Here is a 23,301-nt window from a genome sequence, read left to right as displayed (position 1 = left end):
GCATCAAATAAAGATATAAGCTATCAAATACCACCAATGTTACCTTTAATTTATTTGAAAAAATAGACACCATCAAAAATACCCGTCATTCATCATCATCTTAAGCGCTTCAATAATTTTATTTAAAATGTCTAATCTTTTACCTATGCGAAAAGTTAATTTTTCAAACGGCTCTACAGCACAAAGTACTTGAGTAAAATTTTATGAAGTAAAATTTTGAACAAATTTTAGGATTGATGGTAAAGTTTCCCATTATCAGCCGCAGTCTAAATTTTGGGATAATAGAATCAATGGTTCGTAAGTTATAAGAGAGAGACATACACAGACGGAGAAACTGTTAATTTATTATTATAGATTATTTAGTTGCCAGTGGTTCCATCATGAATTCCTGTTCCTTAGTTGTTCGCATGGTATCGTGGGGATTTCCTTATTAGGAATGTTTAGCACTGTTTATGATATCAATAAAAGAAACAAAAACAAACAAATATGCGATTTACCTCAATGTTTTTCTTAAATGGATGATAAATTAAATCAAAAATTTTGTCAAAATCAAACTGAGTACTTGTTTTCCATTATTAATTATGCGAACCAACGAATTTCATTTGAAAGGGTTTTTCTCTAAAATGAAACGAAATTTTAACTGTTATAATCTTCTAAGTTAAAAGAATACACAGATCTAAAGCAGTAAACAATAAAGGAAAAAAAAACTTTTAAAAAGTCAAAATTAGTCTTTACAATTATTTGACGCGTTCAACTAGCAATTAAAATAGACTTAAGCCTAACATTTATATGTAACTTCGTTAGACGAAAAAAGTTTTTCTATTTAAAGCTTTTTTTCCTTAATATTGAGACCCAGAGGTTGAAATTTTAACTGACCTAAGTCTTGAATTTGTGCAATCCTTACATATAATACACTATTTTTTTATTAATTATTATTATAGATTAATAATAGATTAATAATTATTATAGATTAATAATAGATTAATAATAATAGATTAATAACATACACAAATAATAGAATTATTTGTGTATGTGTCTGTATACAAGATTGCGGGTGAACGATAGACTCTACACTTATTCTGTACGGGGAACCGTATGAAGTCGCCTTTCTATTACAGACACCAATAATACCCAATTTCGATAATAGACACTACTGGTGTTCTAACTAAGAAGCTGATATACGTTTTCCAATGGTTTATTAAAACATATAAGACGGCACATAAATGTTATTTACAGAAGAATTAATATATTATAAAGAACGTAAACACATATTTCCAGAGAGTAACAAATTCTAACGTAACTCCTTAACGCAACGTAAATTTAGAACACAACAATTGTCTTGTTGCCAGATTACCAAACATTATATATCTCGTTGTCATGGAAATACAAAATAAATATCGTTTGAGTCACAACATCCTCCCACCTTTTGTATTGCCGCTAAACTGGTTCTAGAGCAATACAAAAATAAAAAGAACTTACCCTTTGACAGTATAAACAATAAATTTATCCAAGCTGAAATAAAATAGAATTAAAGTCTCTAATAAAGTTTATAAGTCCAGTCTATTCAAGGGAACAATGCGTCGTCCATAACGAGTTCGTTTATTACTGCATTGAAAAGTGTCTTGTTCTGAAGCCTTTTGAGATAATTCAGGAATAAATATTCTCTTATCGCCTGAATCAACGGTTACATTCTCGGATGATTCAGGAACCTCCCTGCAAACTTCTGATTCGTTCATCTCTAAAGGGTAAATGCGTTGCACTGGACGGATGATTTCTCGATTTGCTATACGCACCCTTGCTATTCGTTGGATGTTATCTTTACCAGGAAAAAGTTCCATAACTCGTCCCAATGGCCAATTCAGACGCTTTTTGTCATCCGAACCAATGAGAACAATATCTCCTGGAGCCAGTTTTTTCTGATTCGAGGTTTTTTGACATCGCACGAGTTCAGCCAAGTACTCTTCCTTAAATCGCTGTCGCAACTGATCTCGTAAACTTTGTAAATAGCGAATGCGTTTTCGAAGATGTTTAGCATCTATGATGTCTAAATCTACTGTTTCATTTCCTTTGATATCTTGGATAAAGTGTGAAGGTGTGAGAGGTTTTAACTCATTGGGGTCATCTGACACATATGTGAGAGGACGTCCATTGACCACGCTCTCACATTCACAGAGCAACGTAGTCATTTCTTCATACGTGATACAAGCGCGGCCTAAGCTTTTCTTAAGTAGTTGCTTTACGGTGCGAACCATCCTCTCCCACCAACCTCCATACCACGAAGCTGTTGGCGGATTGAAATGCCATTTTATGTTTTCTACAGCACATTCAGCTGCAATATTTTCCCAGTCGAGAGATTTCAACGCTCTTGAAGCTCCTAGAAAGTTCGTTCCATTGTCTGTGTATAAAACACTGCATCTATCTCTCCTGGCAAAAAATCGTCGCAAAGATTGCAAAAAAGCTTCGGTGGTAAGGGCTGTTATTAATTCCAGGTGGATAGAGCGATAAATAGCGCAAGTGAAAATCACTATCCATGCTTTATCTCCTCCCTTTAGAAATAACGGGCCTGTCAAATCAGCTCCAGTCACTTGAAAAGCTGCAACGCGTTTAACTCGATCGACAGGAAGGGGTGATGGTTCTGGAATAATTGCCTTTGATGATTGCTTCTTGCAAATCACACATTTTTGGAGTACGTTTCTAACTACTTTCCTGCCTTGTGGAATCCAGAAACGCTCTCTCAGATGAGTTAGAGTGGCTTGTACGCCGGTATGATGGTATTTCTTGTGAAAATATTCAATCATTCGTCTAGTTATAGGATGGTCAGGTAAAACAATCGGCCGCACAAAATCTTCCGGATCTTCACCTAGGATGAGTTTGGATTCAACCTTCAAAATTCCTTCATGTTCATAAATTCTCATGGACCGACTGTAACTTTCGCGTATTCCTGAAGGCCATTCGGATTGTATAATTTTTATTAATGATTCTTCAGCCTTTTTAATCTCTTCACCTGAGAGTGCTTGCATCAGTTTAGTAGACATCGGTTTCATGTTGTTTATAAACCTTAAAACCCAAGCAGTGGTACGAATAATTCTCGCATAGCTGGAGAAGTATAAAAATTTATCTCCAAATTTCTCCTCTGCCTCAACGTTGAGATTCATGGACACGGTTTTGCGTCTTTCCGACAGTGCTTCTTCTGGTAGGGTCAGCTCAGAATGCGGCCAAACATCTTGATTTTCCCGTAACCATTTCGGACCCTCCCACCATTGACTTCGCACGAGTTCATACCGGTCACAAGGGCGGGAAGGTATATCAGTCGGGTTGATTTCCCCAGAGACATGCCTCCAATCTTCTATATTAGTCAATTCTCGAATTTCCTTGACTCGATTGCCTACAAAAGTATTCCAGGGTTCTTTATTGACAATCCATCCAAGTACAACCATAGAATCTGTCCAGAAATATTTTTCTATGGGAAATTGCAATGCTTCTACTCTAGTTTTTGCCATTCGAGCAGCAATTACTGCTCCTAGAAGTTCTAACCGCGGAATTGTAGGCTTTGGAACAGGGGCTATTCTACTTTTTGAAAAAACTAGAGAAACCTTAACTTCCTCTTCCATTTCGCAACGTAGAAAGGCACAGCAGGCGTAACCATGAGCAGAGGCATCAGAAAAAATGCGCAAACTGGTCTTTCGGAGAGGGGAGTGTAACATTCTACGAGGAATTCGACATTGTTCAAATAGTTTGATATGTTTGACCCATTTTTGAAAGCGTCGCTGCATGTCCAATGGCAATTCTGTGTCCCAATCCAATTTATTCACCCAGGCTTCTTGGAGTAGTATTTTGGGCAAAAGTGTGGTAGGAGAAATAAACCCTATAGGATCATAAATGCTGTTGATAATTGAAAGTAATTTTCTCTTAGTGATTGCTTCATTGGATATAACATCAACTTTTGGGCTGACGCAATATAGCTCATCTGTAAGTGTGTAGCATTTCAATCCAAGAACGCTTTGATCTTCTTGTTTGACTCCATTATGAGCCCAACATCTCAGTTCAAATTTTCCACCCTTCATAATTTCTTTAGCTACCTTCGCGGTTTCTTGAAAGTGCATAAATGTCTCCTCTTCCAACAAGTTTTTGGTTTTGCTTTCGATAGGATCCTTTATACCTAAACATTCGAGTTCCCAAATTTTCGGAATTTCTGAGTTTTGTAGACAAAAGGAGACCATACCAATTGCAGTATTCTTCCTTACACTGCATAAAACGCTCCAACCTAGTCTCGTCTCAATAGCAGATACACCCGATTTAAGAACCTGGACTCTTCCAGTCAGCAGTTTTCCGATTTCGTCAGCTCCCAATAACAGTCTAATGGGTGGAGTCTCTTTCCCAATGTCAGTCAAAACAATATCATGACTCTTAAGTTCCGCTAATAAATTTTTGTCGCGTACTCTGGGCAATGGAGAGCATATTTTTGGCTGATCTAAAACAGAGACTGTACATGAAAAAGTTCCATCAGTTTTTTCTACACTGACATCATAACGGTCGTGCACTGCTTCAGGAGTTTGTCGTCCTCCAAATAAACCCTGTGAAAGTATTTCTTTCCCTGAAGAAGAAAGACCAAGTTCTTGAGCTAAACTTTTTTCAATGTAAGATCGTTGAGAGCCGTCATCTAATAGAATGCGTACGTATTGGCTTCGATCTTTATTTCGTAATCGTACAAGTAGTGTTTTCAAATAAATTGCCTTTGGAGTCGATGGAGCTATAAATAGAGTTGATGCACTCTCTTCCTTTCGAGCGGTATTGGGGGACCTTCTTTCTTCTTTCTTAATTGGTTTAAAAGATGCATTATTATTTACAAGTGGTAGTTCAGGACATAAAACTGCATAATGTCTCTTTGAACATATTATACACTGAACTTTACTGCGGCACTTTCGGGGTATATGTCCACCTTTCAAACAAACTAAGCAAAGTCCCTTATGTATTACCACCATCTTCTTGTCTTCTCTAGTCAGTTGACTGGCTCTTCCACAATCTTGACTGAGATGTGAATTATCACAGAAGACGCATTGGTGTTTTTCGTATGTCGAAGATATAAGAGAAGAAGCGGATGGTATATCATTTTTAACAAAATTTGTATTTTCTTTCTTACTTTTTGTTGGAGCTCCAAATCCTGATCTAGCTAATTTTATCATCTCTTCGCCATTGACTTCCTGTCGTAAAAAGTTCATAAGTTGTTCAAGAGACCTTTGGCTGCTCTCAGAAACAACATCGTTAGTAGCTGGTGTGGAAGACATTCTATGTCTCTCCCAGGCTCTTAAAACATCTTCAGGAAGACATGATTCTACTAAAGGTGATAAAAAATCAGCAAACTTTTCTTTAGATCTACCTAATGTGTCCAGGGCTCGTAAGTGTGACTCAAGTTGATCGTACAAATTTGTCAAATCTTCACTTTTCTTTCCACAGACAGCATTCTTAACAACTAATTTTAGCAACTCTCGAACATAAACCTGCACTAACAGATCATTTCTGCCAAATCTTTCTTTAAGGAGCTCAATCGCTTTGGGATAATTTTGAGCCGTTGGAGGGAAACTCTCTATTAAGCTAGCTGCTCTAGAGCCAGGAGTTATAGCTTGTATTAAATATTGGAATTTGTCTTCCGATGGCATTTCCTTATCTTCATGTATTCTGGAAAACTGGCTCCAAAATCCCAAAAAATATTTAATATCGCCGTTAAATTTTTGAAGTTCCAGCTTTGGCAGACGATACTTTCTGTTATTTGGCGCGTTTTCTGCAATTACGCCAACACTATTTTCGAGACGTTCTAATTTTGATTTAAATGAAAGATATTGATCTCTATAGTTTTCAGCCTCACTAAACTCTTTTACGTATTCTTTTTCACTATCGTTTGTAATATCCTTTAATAATATTTCCGTAATAGAATTCTGTATTAATTCTAATCTTTGAAATTTATCGGATAACTGAGAACTAAATTCTTGTAGAATATGCGTATTAACTTCTTGTTTATTAATTTCTGTAGAAATAACCTTCGTAAAATTCGTAAACGCCGTTCTTAAAGTTTTCCGCTGTAGTTTTAATGCTTCCATTTTATCAATTTTTAATAAACGTACAACAGTTTTTAGTAAACGTAACAATAGAAACCAAATTCGTAATAATAATAATAGGAATGGTACCTTTCACGGACGCCAAATGTTCTAACTAAGAAGCTGATATACGTTTTCCAATGGTTTATTAAAACATATAAGACGGCACATAAATGTTATTTACAGAAGAATTAATATATTATAAAGAACGTAAACACATATTTCCAGAGAGTAACAAATTCTAACGTAACTCCTTAACGCAACGTAAATTTAGAACACAACAATTGTCTTGTTGCCAGATTACCAAACATTATATATCTCGTTGTCATGGAAATACAAAATAAATATCGTTTGAGTCACAACAACTGGTATCATGGTAATTGGGGCAGTTTTAATAGGTATCAAATTTATTTTTATATCGGTATAACGTATTTAAAAAGTAGCTTATAGCTCTAATTCAAAAAATTTATTTAATGTGCTTCGTATTGTGCTGTATTACTTATTTTTTTCTCGTTCTGCCAGGTTATCTTAATTAGAACACATGAATTAGAGATACCGACTTATCAGCCATTTCGGTGCAAAAGATTTTTCTCTGAGAATGGAGAGCTACCAGATTTGTCAACTTATCTCTGCAAACGACGTTAACCTCAACTATAGGATAATCAGAAAAAAAATCGTACATCGATATATATAAAAGCGTATTAATATTTTTAAGGTTATTTAAAACCGCTTGTTTATTTTGTTTATAGTTATGCTTTAAAACGTGTTACCATAAAACTAAATAATTTTAAATCAACTGATATTAAAAAAAGTTTTGAACTCAAAAGTGAAATTAAGGGAGATAAAGTACTAATTTGGTGAGAAAAACGTAATAAAACACCAATAATATTATAGAGGTCAATGATAGTTTATTTGGGAATCGTTATGCATTAAAGTAAAAAAAAGTTAGCTAAGTGCTAAGTGTAGAAATTATTGAGTTATGCAAGTAATAACTGAACATAACATCTCAAAGTTAAACTAATGATTTATTGAGTATACTACAAAAAGAAACAAAATGGAACGATGATCGTAATATATATAAAAATAATAAAGAGCACGGGCTTCATAGGTGAAAGTTAAATTAGTAGTGCTGATGTGCTCCCAGCTTTTCTAAATATGTAAATACCAATGTTTTTTCTTTCTTATTAACACATCTACATCAATACTTTCCCTTGTTAAAAAGAAAAAAAAAACTAAACTACTAATTTCTAAGTAACACTTAAATGTTAAGAGTTCATAAGAGTCCCATCTTTTCACATAGCTTTAAAAGTCTTGGCTTAGGCAAGGGCTTCGTCAATATATCTGCAGTTTGCACCTCCGTTGAGATCTGCTGCACACTAATTTCTTCTTCTAGAACCTTTTCACGAATGAAGAAATGTTTTATACTGATGTGCTTCGTTCTACGATGAAACTCGGGATTTTGAGCCAATCTGACAGCTGCACTATTATCAACAAAAATTGTTGGCACTTCTGTCAAGGAGGAAATTCCATTGAAGAGTCTTTTAAGCCAAATTAATTCTTTCGCGACTTCATTTGCAGCAACTATCTCAGCCTCTGTGGTTGATATTGCAACCATAGTTTGACGCTGACTTAACCAAGATATAGCCCCACCTGCATGCAAAACTAAAACTCCACTCGTCGATCTTCCTGTCTTCAAGCAGCCTCCAAAGTCAGCATCACTAAAACATTCTAGAATTCCGGGTTTGTAGCCTGATTTATAAATAATACATTTTTGCTTGGAACTCGCAATGTATCGAAATACACGTTTTACTTTGATAAAATCTTCTTTGGCAGGATTTTCTAATTTACGTGACAAAACGCTAATAGCGTATGCCAAGTCAGGTCTAGTGCCCATCATAAGATACATTAATGCACCGACAGCTTCACGATAAGGAAATACTGTTTTATTTTCTTCTTCAGTAGTGCATGTTTCTTCCTCTTTCAAAATGGGTGTATGAACTGGCCTACAATTACTCATACCAAACCGCTGTAGTATCTTTGTGGCATAAGCTTCTTGTCCAAGTTTAATGCTTCCATCATCAAGTCTATAAATTTCTACTCCTAAAAAATATGATGCTGGCTTGCTTGTAATTTTGAACTGAGCTTTCAACTGATTTATGAAGTCTCTTGACTCTTCTTCGTGAGTAGCAGCAACTAGTCCATCATCTACATAGAGAGCTATGAGTAGCTTTTTATCTTCTTTCTCCCGAATAAACAAACACTGATCCGCTTCATTAACATTAAAGCCAAGGTTTAACAGGAATCTACCAAAACATTTATGCCAACAACGAGGAGCTTGTTTAAGGCCATACAAACTTTTCTTGAGTTTGCATACATCGTTGGTGCCATTAGTGTAACCTTCAGGTTGATAAATGTAAATGGTTTCCTCTAAATCACCATATAAAAAGGCAGTTGATACATCAAATTTCGTAAGATGCATGTTCTGACAAGCTGCAATACTTATTATTGAACGTACAGTTCCTAACTTAGTAACTGGACTAAAAGTTTGATTGTAATCAATACCCTTTCTTTGATTAAATCCTTTAATCACAAGTCTTGCTTTATACTTATCTATAGTACCGTCAGGATTTTTCTTGATACGAAACACCCACTTACAAGGCAAAGCCTTAGCTTTCTCTGGTAAAGGTGTTAATATCCATGTTTGGTTTTCTTTTAGTGATTTCATTTCAGCATCCATTGCTTTTATCCAACAATTGTGTTCTTTGCAATTGATAGCTTCTTCGTATGACTCTGGCTCATTTGAATCTGATATGAAGCTTTCAGCTGCCATTACATAGTCTTCAAAACTTTTAGGCTGTTTTAGTTCACTGCGATTTCTCAGTTTCATGGTAAATAAATTTTCTCTATCTTCACTTTCATTTTCTGAACTCATTTTCTCTTTTAAGTAATTTTGATCAAGCTTTCCCTCATTTTCAGCTTCTGTAGGTAACTTACTCGTTGTATCAATTAAAGGTATTACAGCAGAATCTTCGCAATTAGTTAGAAGTTTCTCATCAAATATTACATCTCGAGAACAGATAACATTATTGTTTTCCTTTATCCAGATACGATATCTTTCATCACCATCATATCCCAATAGATAACCTTTTATTGCTTTCTTATCCATTTTTCTACGCTTCTGTCTTGGTATATGGACATAGCATGATGATCCTACTATTCGCATATGTTTTATTCTGGGTTTTTGCCCCATCCATAGTTCATAAGGACTTATGTTTGGTAATGAACTTTTTCCTGTTCTGTTTAATATGTACACAGACGTATTTATCAGTTCTGCCCATAATGATGAAGGAAAATTTATTTCTGAATTGGAATTCCTCAAAGTTCTTGCCATTTCTACTAAAGTCCTATTCTCTCGCTCACTGCCGCCATTCTGCTGAGGCGTATAAGGAGCTGTTAGTCTTTGAATAATTCCACCTTTATGCAAGATTCTTCTCACATTTTCATTATCGAATTCTCCTCCATTATCACTCAAGATCTCCTTGATATTGTGCCCTAGATTTTTGGCATGTGCTAACATATTTTCAAGAGCTTGGGTAACTTCTGATTTCTTATGAAGATAAAATACATAGCGAAATTTAGTAAAATGATCTTTAAAAACTACAAAATAACGATACTTTTTAAATGATTGATCAAAAGGTCCACAGACATCTGTTGAGATAAGCTCTCCTGGGCTTTTGGTCTTCTGTCTATTACCAAATTTTAATCGATGAGCTTTACCGTATATACATGCTTCACAGAATTGATTGTTAAATTCCACTTTAAGTTCCATTTGCTTTTCAAGAACATTCTTTACATGACGTTTGTCTTGGTGTCCCCAGCGCTCATGATATAATTGCAGAATGGAATCACTTGTGGTAACTAAGTTCACTTCCACTGGATTGTTTGGAATAAGAACTTGCATATGTGCCTTATATAAACCACCTCTTACATTTCTTGTACCATAGAGTACAGTTTTGTTACCAATTTTTAACCAACATTCTTCCGTTGTTGATACGAATTTACTGTTTTCGTTTCTATCCTGTGCTGCTAGTACTGAAAATAAATTTTTCTTAATATCTGGGACTAACCAAACTTCTTTAAGTTCTTTAAATTGTCTCTCACCATTAACTTTTGTCATAATCTTTAAAGTGCCTCTGCCTATAGCTGGTAGTACCTTACCACTTGCAGCAGTAATCCCATGAGGGGATTCAAAAACTTCAAAACTGGCGAAAAATTTACTATTATTGGTGACATGTTTTGAAGCACCATTATCTATAAACCAATCGTAGCTGCTTTCTTCAAATGAAAAAACTTCTTCGTGAAGAGCTAATAATGAATTATTTGCTATAACATTATCTCTATCTTGAAATTTCTCATTTTGCTTTGGCTTAGCTGGCCTACCATCGGCAATCCACTTTCGACAATTTTTCACCCAGTGACCATTTTGATGACAGTAGTTGCACTTTCCAAGATGTCTTTTACTTTTAAAAATCGGCTTGGCTCTAGTTACTTTTGCTTCTAATGCTTCTTGATTTAATGATTCACTAAAACTTGAATCTTTCTTTATCTCTCTTTCATGAGTACACAACTGTGTTGTTAGTTCATCTAGAGTTCTTTTTTCATCATTCAAAAGTAGCCAACTTGATTTAAAGGTACGATAATTGAGAGGAAGAGTGTCCAAAATTTTGCAAATTAACAACATTTCTGGTAGCCGGTTTTCACTTTTACTCTCAAGACCACTATTTAAATCATTCCATAAATTTTTGAGCTTTGATAAATGAGCTGACATATCATCATCTGACCAACTAAATTTAAAGAATTGAAGACAAATGCTATAGAGCTGGTTGTCAGAAGAATCTTCAAAAATTTTCTGAAGTTCCAGCCAAACTTCTCTTGCGCTATTAAATCTCATTACCTTTTGTAATGTGTCTTCTGTCATGGAGTTGGTTAACACCATCATAGCACAATTATTTGCCTTATTAAATTCTCTGAGATCATCCTTATATTTCTTTTTGATAGTTTCAGAAGCTGTTGGCTCAGGCAGTTCTGGCTTGTACATCTTTCCTTCAACAACTTCCAGAGCATCTGCATGATAATTCAAAACAAACTTAATTCTGTATTTCCAAATTGCCCAATCACTTTTACCACTTAATGGTTTCACTTGGATTTTTCCTTGATCCATTACTTAAACTAACTGCAATTGCTGACTTTCGGAATATGAATTAACTTAGCACTAACACTTCCGCTTAACTATCGCCAAACTCAATTATTTCATTATTTTAACTTCGCATAAATAGCTTGCTGGGCCCATAACCTGTAGAAATTATTGAGTTATGCAAGTAATAACTGAACATAACATCTCAAAGTTAAACTAATGATTTATTGAGTATACTACAAAAAGAAACAAAATGGAACGATGATCGTAATATATATAAAAATAATAAAGAGCACGGGCTTCATAGGTGAAAGTTAAATTAGTAGTGCTGATGTGCTCCCAGCTTTTCTAAATATGTAAATACCAATGTTTTTTCTTTCTTATTAACACATCTACATCAATACTAAGAAGCAAAGTAAATGGATGCGAATTCGCTTAAAAAGTCTCCTAAAGGTCTGGTTTCTTAGGACAAGCGCCTTATCTGGGCGTCAGCGGGACGTCAACATCCTGCTGACGCCCACAAAATACTGGTTTGTTAGCTCAAGGCCTGGTTTCTTAGAGCTAGCACCTTGTCTGGGCGTCAGCGGAAAGTTGACCTAGAGCTGACGCCAAAAAAATACTTTTTTGTTAGCTCAGCGTGAGCAGTCGGTCCAACGCAGACACTATCTCTCATTGCGCATGCGTTAATAACGTAAACAAATATTTATTTTGAATTTGTATTGATTTTGTTATTGTCGACCAGTGTTTCTAAAAACAAATAATGACTTTGTCCAAGAAAAAACACATTATAGCTGAGCTAAATGAAGAGTGCTATGTTTAATGAAGAAGCTATGTTTAATGTCAAAATCAAAATCTTGGCTGATTTCAATGTGCTGTTAAATGTTGTCCGCCATTGCTTCTGTGGTTAACGTCACATTGTAATCCAACTGCAGTTGAGTTCGACGGCAATTGTAGTTCAAGATGAGCGTTCGATGACGTATACTATCAAACTCACAAATGGACCAATCAGAGGTTAGCGCTGATTTCCAGCTGTCGGCGTCCTGTCCTAAGAAACCAGGCCTTTACTATTATTGATGCTTCATTTTGGTAGTAATAATAATAGCAGAAGTTACGATAATTGCTGCAATATTACTAAAAACTAAACTCAGTGGCGCGACAACCCCTAGAGGGCCAAGGCCTACTGTACCCATCTCAGTTTTCTTGACTTTGGGCCCTGGGATGCAGGAGCAGATGCTCCGGTCAGGTGGTCAGCCGAACGCGGAACCCCCAGTATTTAGTTCCCAAGCATGCTTGGTACTCATTTATTTACCCACTTCAGGGATGAAAGGCTGAGTCCACCTTGCCCGGCCTGAGGATCGAACCCAGGACCTGTGGCACGGGAGCGCGAAGCACAATCACTCAGCCACCAATATTACTAGGTGCCAAATATAGCCTTATGAAAGCAAAATATTTCGAGTAAATTTGATGCCAATTAAAGCTGCACCAAATACTGCACATTTTTATAATAGATTCTTTCAGCCCCTCGAAGATATTAGTAGAGGAGAAAGTTACTTCATTGTGGTAAATTTTAAATATTATGAGTTACGTGGAGCCAACAGTATTATGCCAGATGATTCTGAATATAGTTAGTCTATGTCTTGACGGGATGAACTACTAATAATGTGTTTCGCTTAATCTAATAACGTAAAGAAAGCGAGAAGGCCAACAAATAATCTATACATATAAGAAAATAAAAATGTGTGTCTGTATACTGGAATGCGAGAATTCCTTATGATATTCAAAATGAAACTAAACGAGTAAAATTGTTAACAAATTACGAATCCCAAATTTTTGACTTTTTAATTACTTTTTAAATTTCGAGAAATATTTTGAAAATGGAATCTTCTCATAGACTTAGCGAAAGTTGCTTATTGCGCGTTCTGTTATACTTAAATATATTTTATATGTTACGCCAAATTATTTAAATGATCATCGTGATTCGCGATTGCAACACTTGAGTACACCCTCTAGAAGAGCCTGAAAATATCAGCCATTTATTTATTAAGTCTTCATTTAGTTCTATCATAATCATTGGCAGAGTCGGAAGCCATTTTCTTAGTATCAAATAGGAAGCAAAATTTCCCTGAGAAAAGGCAGAAGTACTAGGAAAAACTAACTAGAACATTGCTAACAATTTCTCAATAATTTTTACCATTCATTCTATTATTAACATGCTTGCAACCAATAACTTTCGATTTCGTAATCGCATACTGTTACAGATGAGTGTATTACGGTAAAATACATCTTTTTTGTCTTCAATTCATTACAAATTAAAGTGAAGTCAACATTGCTTAGTTTATTCCAATAAATAAATATGGTTTTAGAACTATAATAATAATAGAATAGTATATATTTCTGAATCTATATAATTCGGAATACTACAATGACATATCGGAATGCTACAGAATCATACGAATTATTCGAATTAATATCATTTATGTTGATTATTAATAAATTTTTATCGTTTTCTTGGTAAATATTTTTTAATTTTGAATAATAAATTTCATCTAGAATTCAGCTATTCTGCTTTAAGTTACATATTGAAATTCATATCGAGATCTTTCAACATTACAGCATTACATAACAACTTCATCGACTAGATCTTTAATACCATAATCACAAATAAGAGCGATAACAAATCTAACATTGATAAGCATTGATAAGAAAGCAGCAAAATATCAAATAAATGTAGAAAATAAAGCAGATTATGATTTTGGAAATTCTTTGAGTTGATCGTTTTCCTGACTGGGTTTTTATAATTATTATATTAGGACAATCTACTCTGACAACATCACGGAGCGTTCCTTGTAGTTTTTCCTTGCCCACTGACAACAGCGCTTACCGAAATAGTTGATTCAGTAGATGTGAATATTTGATACTCTACAGTATATTATCTAGTTCCTCAATTATATTTTCATTTATTTCTGAACTATTAAATTTGTTACAAGAATGACGGAATAATAGTTCCTTGCGATTTATAGCTTTAAAGTTAAGTTTTCAGGCTTCATTTCAATCAAAATTAATGAATTAAGACTGGATTGCATGAACTTATGTTATTGGTTCAATGTTTTTTTTTTCATATTGTGCATTTATATAGAAGCATTAATTTTCTTACTCAACTACAAATCTTTTATTTTACATATTAGTTTTAGAATTCATTTTTGTCATATTTTTATTTACATTTATTTATTTCAATCTCTTAGATAATAAATTCTTCTATTTACAGAGAAAATAAAAATAAAATCAACATTATTAATGCTTTTCGTAATTTATTCTTGTTGTTGTAGTTCATTTACGTCGCACTAGAGCTGCACAATGGGCTATAGGCGACGGTCTGGAAAACATCCCTGAGGATCATCCGAAGACACGCCATCACAATTTTGATCCTCTGCGGAGGGGATGGCCCCTCCGCTTCAGTAGCCCGACGACCTGCACGCGCAGTCGAGCACTTTACGGTAGAACAGTTTAGCGAGGACCGATACCGATCTGATCTAAGTGGTCACCCACCCGCACACTGACCGCAGCCAGTGATGCTTGACTTCAGTGATCTGCAGGGAACCGTGTCTGAACGATCTGTCCACTGCGGGACCGTAATTTATTATATAGTTTAAAAGGAGTGATGGCGCATGTCATTCAGATAAAAATATCCATTTTAATCAACAATGAAAGGAATTTAAAAACAAGGTAAATGGTATGAAATGAAAGCATTTTAAATATATAGCTATTTATTTTGAAAAATGTATTTTTGCATTCATGAACAAACGACATCCTTAAGAAATTTCCGACATCCTAAGCATTTCATAGAACTGAAAACACATGACTAAACAATTGTTAAAAAAACCTTATAAATATAATTAAAAATAATAAAGGAAAATGATAAACCTATCAATTCATCAATGTAACAGGCAGTTTAGCTTTTTTGCTGTAGCGTTGCGCTACAGTTGTTAGGATCAGGAAAAAAAATGCTTTGTCTTCATATACATACTCTAGCATCGGAATGGAAATTTTTTATATATTTCTCTCAGATTTTTTTACTGTTTTTATTTTCAGTCAAGCGGACAAACATCAATTGATTCAGTTTTGGCAACCTAGCCGATATTTTTTAATAAACAACTTTTTTTTTTACAAATTATTGAGTCTGATAAAAAATAATCATAATTGTGGGAAGAAGATGAAATAATTTTGGCTTGACCAACTTGTGTATATATTCATTTTGTATCAAAGCACAGTGAAAAAAGAGATGTGTTTAACAAAAATTTAGATTTCGCTTTTTAAGGGAAATAATTTTTGCTTAAAACATTAAAAGTCTTATTCACGCGTAACTGAATAAATCATTATTACCTACAAAACTTCATACTCTTCAATAAGAACAGTACGATAAAAAAATTTCTATCGATAGCTGCTATCTTCAGTTATTTTTAGTCTTATCCCTACTAAATTATGATTCATGTCAGCTAACTTTTTTTTTGTTTCTAATTCGAAAATATATTTTAAGACGTAACAGAATTCGTTTTAAAAATTATATGGCGAACCTAATAAAGATGGCAGAGCTACGCATCGGTTTAACTCAAAGAGTTTAAAAAAATCTGACTGAAATATCTGGTACGAATAAATGTTCCAAATATAGAAACGATCGAAGAACGTTACATGCCTGGAGGCTGATTTAATCTTTAAAAATGTAAATACTCTTGGATAAGTTCCTCTTTTGGCGAAGAAAGTCTTACAAATTTATAAGGTCCTAAGGTAACTTCTTATAAATGCATTTCTGTTTAACAGAATAATTTTACGAAGTTGTGTTTTTGAAAAGCATACATCATTAATATTTTTGAAACTTATATTTGAAATAAGATTTTTAAAATGGTAATCGAGTCAATTCTTTCTTTCAGTATGTGCATTTGGGCAGCATGGAAAATCAGCTTTATGCCGCTTATGGCATGATTGCCACGTGTTGGGTTGTATTTTGCCTGAGTGGTAAAAATATTCAAAAATGCAGAGCTAAATAAAGAAGAAATCTTCGATGCGTACTGCATTAAATAGTTTATAAATTCTAACTGTTTACGAGCAAAGCACAAAATGAAATCTATAAAGCTAGGAGCGAATTCAAATGAACTTACACGTACCTGAATCTTTCAAGAATGATTTAAAATATTTTCGTAATAAGATTGCCAGATTACAAACTATGAAAACAGAAACGTATGGAGTTCGAAGCTTAATTCGAGGGATTTTTATGTAGCATTCTTACTGAAGTACTGAAGCGCATTTGATTTGTTAGTTATCTTGGATTGACCCGCAAATGGATGCGTGCAAGGTATTTATAGTATATATTGGATAATTTAAAATCTTTAACTAATAAGTTTGGAGCCGCAATGGCTCAAGGAATAGAGTATTTTCCTTCTAATGAGGTTAACCGGGTTCGAATTCCAGCGATGGCTGGTTGATACGAATTCCCCATCCAGCTTGCACCGACTCCAGTGTTGACGTAAAATATTCTCAGTGGAAGACGGATCACGGTTAAGAAGCCCTTTACCGTCAGGCTACCCGTGGGAGGTTCTCGCGGTCTTTTTCTCCATGTAACACAAAGACTGGTTGGTTCACTCAGAAAGTCAAAATTACTAGGCTACGAAGTTAAACATTAGTAGTCGTAAACCCAAAATTTGGATCGTCTGGTCAATGACGTTTATAAAATAAAATTTAAAAAAAATAACTAAAATTAATAAGGTTGATATTTAATTATGCAATTTTAATGATTTTAAAATACTAACATTTATTTAGAAAACGAAACATGAATTGCCCTTTTCGCACAAATTTTTAACCATTGATTTGCATATATATATATATATATATATATATATATATATATATATATATATATATATATATATATATATATATATATATATATATATATATATATATATATATATATATATATATATATATATATATATATATATATATATATATATATATATATATAAATATATATATGTGTGTGTGTGTGTGTCATTTTTGATTCAAAAAATAATTTTCAAACTCTTCTCTACTTTTCAAACCGTCCCTACTTTTTCAAAATTTGAAAAAAAAATTATATTTTAAAAGACCACGTTTTTGTAGTGGAGAATATTAATTAAAAAATAAAAATTGGAAAAACGAAAAACGTGTGGCGCATGAAATACATAACAGTAATGTTATATTAGTGTGTATAAGTGTGCTCATGTGAATATGTGTATGCATGTCTGTAATTGTATCTGAATGTGGATGTGTATGTGGAATATGTTTGTGTATATGCATGTGTACGTGGATGTATATGTGGATGTGACTGGGCATGTGTATGATTAAGGAGATGTGTATATGTACTGTTATGTATTTCATGCTCCCCACGTTTTTCGTTTTTGAAATTTTTATTTTTCAATTATTATTCTCCACTGCAAAAAAGTGGTTTTTAAAAATATTATTTTTTATTTTGATTTTTTTCGTACTTCCTTCCACAATCTCAGTTTTTTCACTCACTATACAAAAACCTTTTCAACTGACATGTGACACTAATTTGAAATAATCAAATCGACAACAAAAGACAATTGCGAAAATACTAATTTTTCTTTAATTTTAATTTTATTTTACTTTGCATGTCTTCTTTCTCTTCATTTCCATGCATTGTCATCCAATTCTGAATAATGTGCCGAATTTCAAATCTGTAGCTAGTCGGGAAGTTAGTTTTAAATCGATTACAAAATTCAACCCGAACACGGAGGCAAGTGGTTAAAGGGCGACGTGGTTAAACGTGGTTGAAAAAGGAAGAAGAAATGCACATTTCCTTCATTTTCTAAAGCATGCAACTTTTTAGCTTCACCCATAACTAAAAATATTGAGCTGTTTCTGTACTAAAGAATCTATCATTCTCCTGTCATGTTTCCTTATCCACTTTTATTGCCACGTTTTGTAACAATTAAGGGAGAGGTGTTAAAGGGAATAAGCCTATTGATTGAAACTAACTGGGTTCGTGAAGTAGGAATATAAGTGTCTAATCAGTATTATATGACTTACTTGAATAACTGTGTAATGAGGAAAAACATTTTCATTTCTCTGTAGGTACGTCTGAAATTATTTTGCAAGAGTATTTGAGATAAAACTTTCAAACGATACTAATTCTTGAGCAAATCTCTTTCTGTGAAACAATACCTCGTAAATCCTTGACTTCCAAGGAAAATAATTGAAGTTATAGTGTATTTCAACCATCGAAAATGCAATATCATATGCATTTGGCATATGCATTATATTACATGATATTGTATTGAGCTCTGCCAATTGGCCGAACACTTTAATGTTGGAAAGATTCAGGCTAAAGAAATCATTAAAAATAGAGAAAAACTAGCGAGACTTTGGTGTGAAAATGGAAATAAGATCAAAATTAGAATGGGTTCGGAAAACGGTCTTGGGTTTAAAAAATTGATAGATGTGTTTTTGAATGGATTTCATAACTTATAAGCAAGAAATACTTATCAGCACCAATGTTACAGGAAAAGGCTAGAGACGCATCTGAGAAACTGATGGTAAAGAATTTTAAAGCTTCTAATGGATGGTTAGAAAAATTCCGAAAGAGACATGTGATTTCTTTTTAAAGAGGAGATGATGAGATTAGAATTCTTATGGGGGATTACCAGAAAAACTTAGGGTTTAAAAGGTGAAAATTGCGTGGAAGGAAAAGTGTCAAAAGAAAGATTGACGATTTTACTTTATGCGACAGAGGAAAGTTCTTTTTTTTCAAGAATATCAAAAGTCAGAAGAAAGATTGGCGAGTTCACTTTGCGCAAGTAGGAAGGGCGAAAAAGAAGAACCCCATTGATCATTAAAAAATCAAATAAGCCCTGATGTCTAAAAGGAATGAATTTATTGAGTCTTAGAATACAATGGAAAGTGAATCTACGAGAATGCATGATACAGGATTTACTGACTGGAAGATTGACGACCAGGATTTAATGAGTGGTTGCTTGAACTTGATCGGAAAACGGGCCACAATAGAGGAAAGTTCTTTCTTTTTATTGATAACAAAGCGTCTCACCCAGATATTCATCTAAAAATGCAAAAATTGCATTCTATCCTCCAAATATAACGTCTGTTTGCAAACCATTTGAATAAGGTGTCATTAAAAACTCCAAAGTGTTTTATCAGCAACTGATTTTAAAACACTTGATTACGAGCTTAGTTGGGCCAAATAAAGAAAACTTAAAAATTGATGTTTCACAATCTTCCTTGTGGGTAACTGCAGCCTGGGAAAGAGTAAAAAGCTCAACTACTGTTCACTAAGGCTGGCTTTAAACAAGATACATCAGAATTCAGTACAGGTATGATAAAAATTCTGAATTAGCAAAATTGATACACTTGACTAAAGAAAGTGTTAACAACGGTGATTTCAAAAATATTGAATCTCAAAAGAATCATCTGGTCAGAGAAATTCTGCTCTCGGCTCGTGCCAACCACAATATGGATATGATTATTTTATAATTATTTTTGCTACAAGTTTATTCGTTAAAACAACATAGTCTGTTTGTTAAAATGATAGGCGTGTGCTTTTAAGTAGCATATTTTCTGTGAAATGAATTCCCTTTTACTGGAAAAAAACTAAGTTTCTTTCCTGTAAATTTAACAAACTTTTTACAGTGCATGAATAACGATTTCAAAAAGAGATTTGAGACAAATAATATAAAAAGATTTCCTAAAGATTTTTACATAAGATTCCACTCCCAAGAAGTGGAATTTTTTTTTATTTAGTTGTAACACTTTTCCAATGGGAGAAGCATTAGTAACATGAAAATGTGTAATATTTACATACAAGCAATATATGAGAGTAATATTTGATGTAACCATGTACTAGACTTACTTTTGTAAAAATGATACAAATTTATCACAGTAGAAATGTTGTAGTAGGAAAAAATTTTATTATAGTGCTATTATTTAATTACAAATTATGACATTCACTCTTAATACTTTAAAGAACTTTTTTATTTTTCAGTTCTAAGCCATTTGTTCAAAATACATGATGAAATTTTTCTTATCTAAAGATATTCTTCTTTAATACATTTCAACTGAATTTTTTGAATCATAAAGGAACATATTTTTTATCTACTTTAAATTAAATATTCTTATCATTTATCTTATAATTAATATCTGAAATCTTTTCAAGAATTATGTATGGTGCACTAAAATTAGGATTAAATTTTCCTGCAATGGGTATTTAAAATCTTCATTCCTTACTGCATCGTTAGAAAAAAATTCAATATGATTCGATCTTGCAACATAATAGATATTGTTTCAGCTTCTTCCATTAGTGGATAAATTTCTTCGGATAAAAAATTTGCGAATGAGGCAATGATGAAAATTAAATAATGTTGTGGAAATTTAAGTATTGAGCGTGAATTCAAATAATATTCCTTAGTAACTTCTTTCGATAATTCATAATAAGACGTTTTTTTTTTCAGAAGAATTATTGAATTTATATTTTAAGCACGTTACAATAGTTTGTCTTAATCCTTCACAATTCTTTTTAGTTTCCGGTCTCTGGGCATTAAGTAATAATTGTTTAATTAAGATTTGTTTTAAAGCGAAGAATAAAAGTTGTGTGTTCGGTTACTCAAAATACTTTACTAGTTTGCTAATAGTAATTAGTTTTAGTTACTGGTTTAAATTTAAAAAGAATATTGATGTAAAATTGATTTAGTCTCAAAGGACCATACATACGACGAATGTAATGATCAATTAGGAAAGTAAAACCTTTTTTAGTAGAATAATAATATTTAAAACCACCCACACTATTTTTTGCAATTAATTCATAGATTTTTCCAATCGGGCGTACTGTCTGAAGTAAGCCAAATCATTTATGTCTAGGATTTTACTAATTTAAAAGATTTGGCTTGTCTTATTTAAATTTGTATTATATAAAGTAATATTTTTTTACAATAGTAAACATGCATTAAAAGGTTAATCGTTCTTAGAATTCCAGGAGGACTTAATTTTTCGTGAGTAATATTAAATAATGAAAATGGAGCAAGAACTTTCGAACACGATTTGGATTTATTCACGTAAACATGAAAGAAACATTTCCAGTTAAATTATAATTTTGTTGGCCTTCACGAATTCATTTAAATGCAAAAGAGGAAAAGCAAAGGTTTCCTTTATTTGTTTCGGCAATAAATTAACCATCATTATAATTATTTTCAGAAATATCTCGTGATAACACGCCAGCTTCAAAGTTTGAGAAGCTTTTTGTGCATTTTATGTAAGAATCGTACATACTAAATTGTAAAGATCGGTGGATTTAATCAGAAATAAAACATTATTAATTGCAAGAAAATTTCTAGTTCAATTATCATATTGTTGGGTCTTACGAATTTCATCTAAATGCAAAATATGTGAAAAAAGGGTTTCCATTATTTGTTTAAATATTAATATTACTATTATTATCATTCATTTAGAGAAAAGTTCGTGATAAAGCCTCATCTTCAAAGTTTGAGGAGCCTTTTGTGTATTTTACGTCCTAATCATGCAGACTCACTTATAAAGTCCAGCGGAATACCCTTCCCTTTAAATGCTTACATTTTTTAGTGAAACTAACATCTTATCTGAATATATGTGGAATTTATTACAAAATAAAAAAAATGAGAAATTTAGCTAAAACATAAACAATAGCGGGACATTCCAATTCGATAGCAGCATAATTCTTTTCGTATGCTCGTAACAAACTAGAATGGAATGCTGTTTGACACCTGGACTATCTGGCTGTAATGAAATGGCTCCATTATCACATTAGTTGGCATCAATATACATGGTACGTTTGGATTGAAATTTTAAACTAGTTTACAAATTTAAGATATTTTTTTTGTATTTCAAATGCTTCTTGACATTCGGGAGACAATGGCAAGTAATATCTTTCTTCAGGAGATTACTGAAAGGGGTTTTAGGTTTAGCATATTTATTTATAAATTTATTGTACACATTTTTTGAACCTATGAAGCGTTGGAGAGGCTTAACATTAGTTGGATCTCATATTTTTTTAATGACATTCATATTATTATTAGGATATGCTATGCCATTGCAAACATTGCATTGATGAAATAATTGAATTTTACTTCTGAAAAAAGAATATTTAGAAGCGATTAAAAAGAGGCGATAAATATGTCAGAGAATTTCTTTAGGAGATTTAAGTAATCTTCAACACTATTGGGAAAAATAATAATATTATCAAAATAACTAGCTGTAAAATTAACTTTATGCTTAGTGCGTATTCGGTGTAATGCACTTTGAAAGATACTTGTAAATTTTCCCTTGTAAATTTTCCATTGTGAAATAAATTTATAAAAAGATGGTTAATAGGAAAAATGGTTGATAAGATATATACAAAGCGTTTACCCAAATACAAAGGGGTGATAGTAGTTGTGTTTGTAGTTTATTCGTAAACAAGACTTTTTTTTTCATTAAATGAGATATTAAAATAGAATCTTCCCTAGCTACATTGCTGAGATGTGAAACTCTTTTCCTCCTTTTGAGGATTGTTCCTTTGTATCCAGTAAAAAGTACTTAATACTAATAGAGTCTTTAAATTCTAGATTCAAGACGCAAGAGTGTTCAGTCTTTCGCTTTACGCAATTTTTGTGAAAAAACTTTATGCGTGCTTTTTCCAGCATACAATATTTCTACTTCTTAGGTCAAGTATCAATGTGAAAAAAAATGGTCAAATCCCAAGGCCTTTACTGGTAAAACCTCCTTCTTGGGGAATTTGCATTATCATGTTGAATAAAAATTAAAAGAAACCAATTTGTGTGCCAAGAATGAAAACTACTTTTTTGCAAATATAATCTATTCAGATCCCTACCCTGATCAGACCTCAGATCAGACTACCCTGTAATAATAGAAGAGCAAGTTTTCATTTTTGATATTTTTTAAAATTTCTCAAGAAATACTTAAAAGATTATTTTTTAACTT

General features: G+C 33.0%; 1 protein-coding gene across 1 annotated transcript; it reads right to left on the bottom strand.

The window, feature by feature from the left end:
- Nucleotides 1–1,547: 1,547 nt before the first annotated feature.
- LOC147807020 (uncharacterized) lies at nucleotides 1,548–6,095 on the bottom strand. Its single transcript, XM_087168751.1, has one exon. It carries the CDS (start codon nucleotides 6,093–6,095, stop codon nucleotides 1,548–1,550), a length of 4,548 nt encoding a protein of 1,515 aa, XP_087024877.1.
- Nucleotides 6,096–23,301: the final 17,206 nt, after the last annotated feature.

Source organism: Parasteatoda tepidariorum, chromosome 7 (assembly GCF_982258835.1).
Source record: "Parasteatoda tepidariorum strain Cologne lab strain chromosome 7, Ptep-v5.0, whole genome shotgun sequence".
Classification (NCBI taxonomy): domain Eukaryota; kingdom Metazoa; phylum Arthropoda; class Arachnida; order Araneae; family Theridiidae; genus Parasteatoda; species Parasteatoda tepidariorum.
The sequence above is the reverse complement of the archived record's forward strand: the minus strand, read 5'-3'. Positions and strand labels throughout refer to the sequence as shown.

Bases quoted from the DNA above. Each gene is read 5' to 3' on its own strand.
- LOC147807020 (XM_087168751.1), bottom strand. From the start codon at position 6,095: ATGGAAGCATTAAAACTACAGCGGAAAACTTTAAGAACGGCGTTTACG.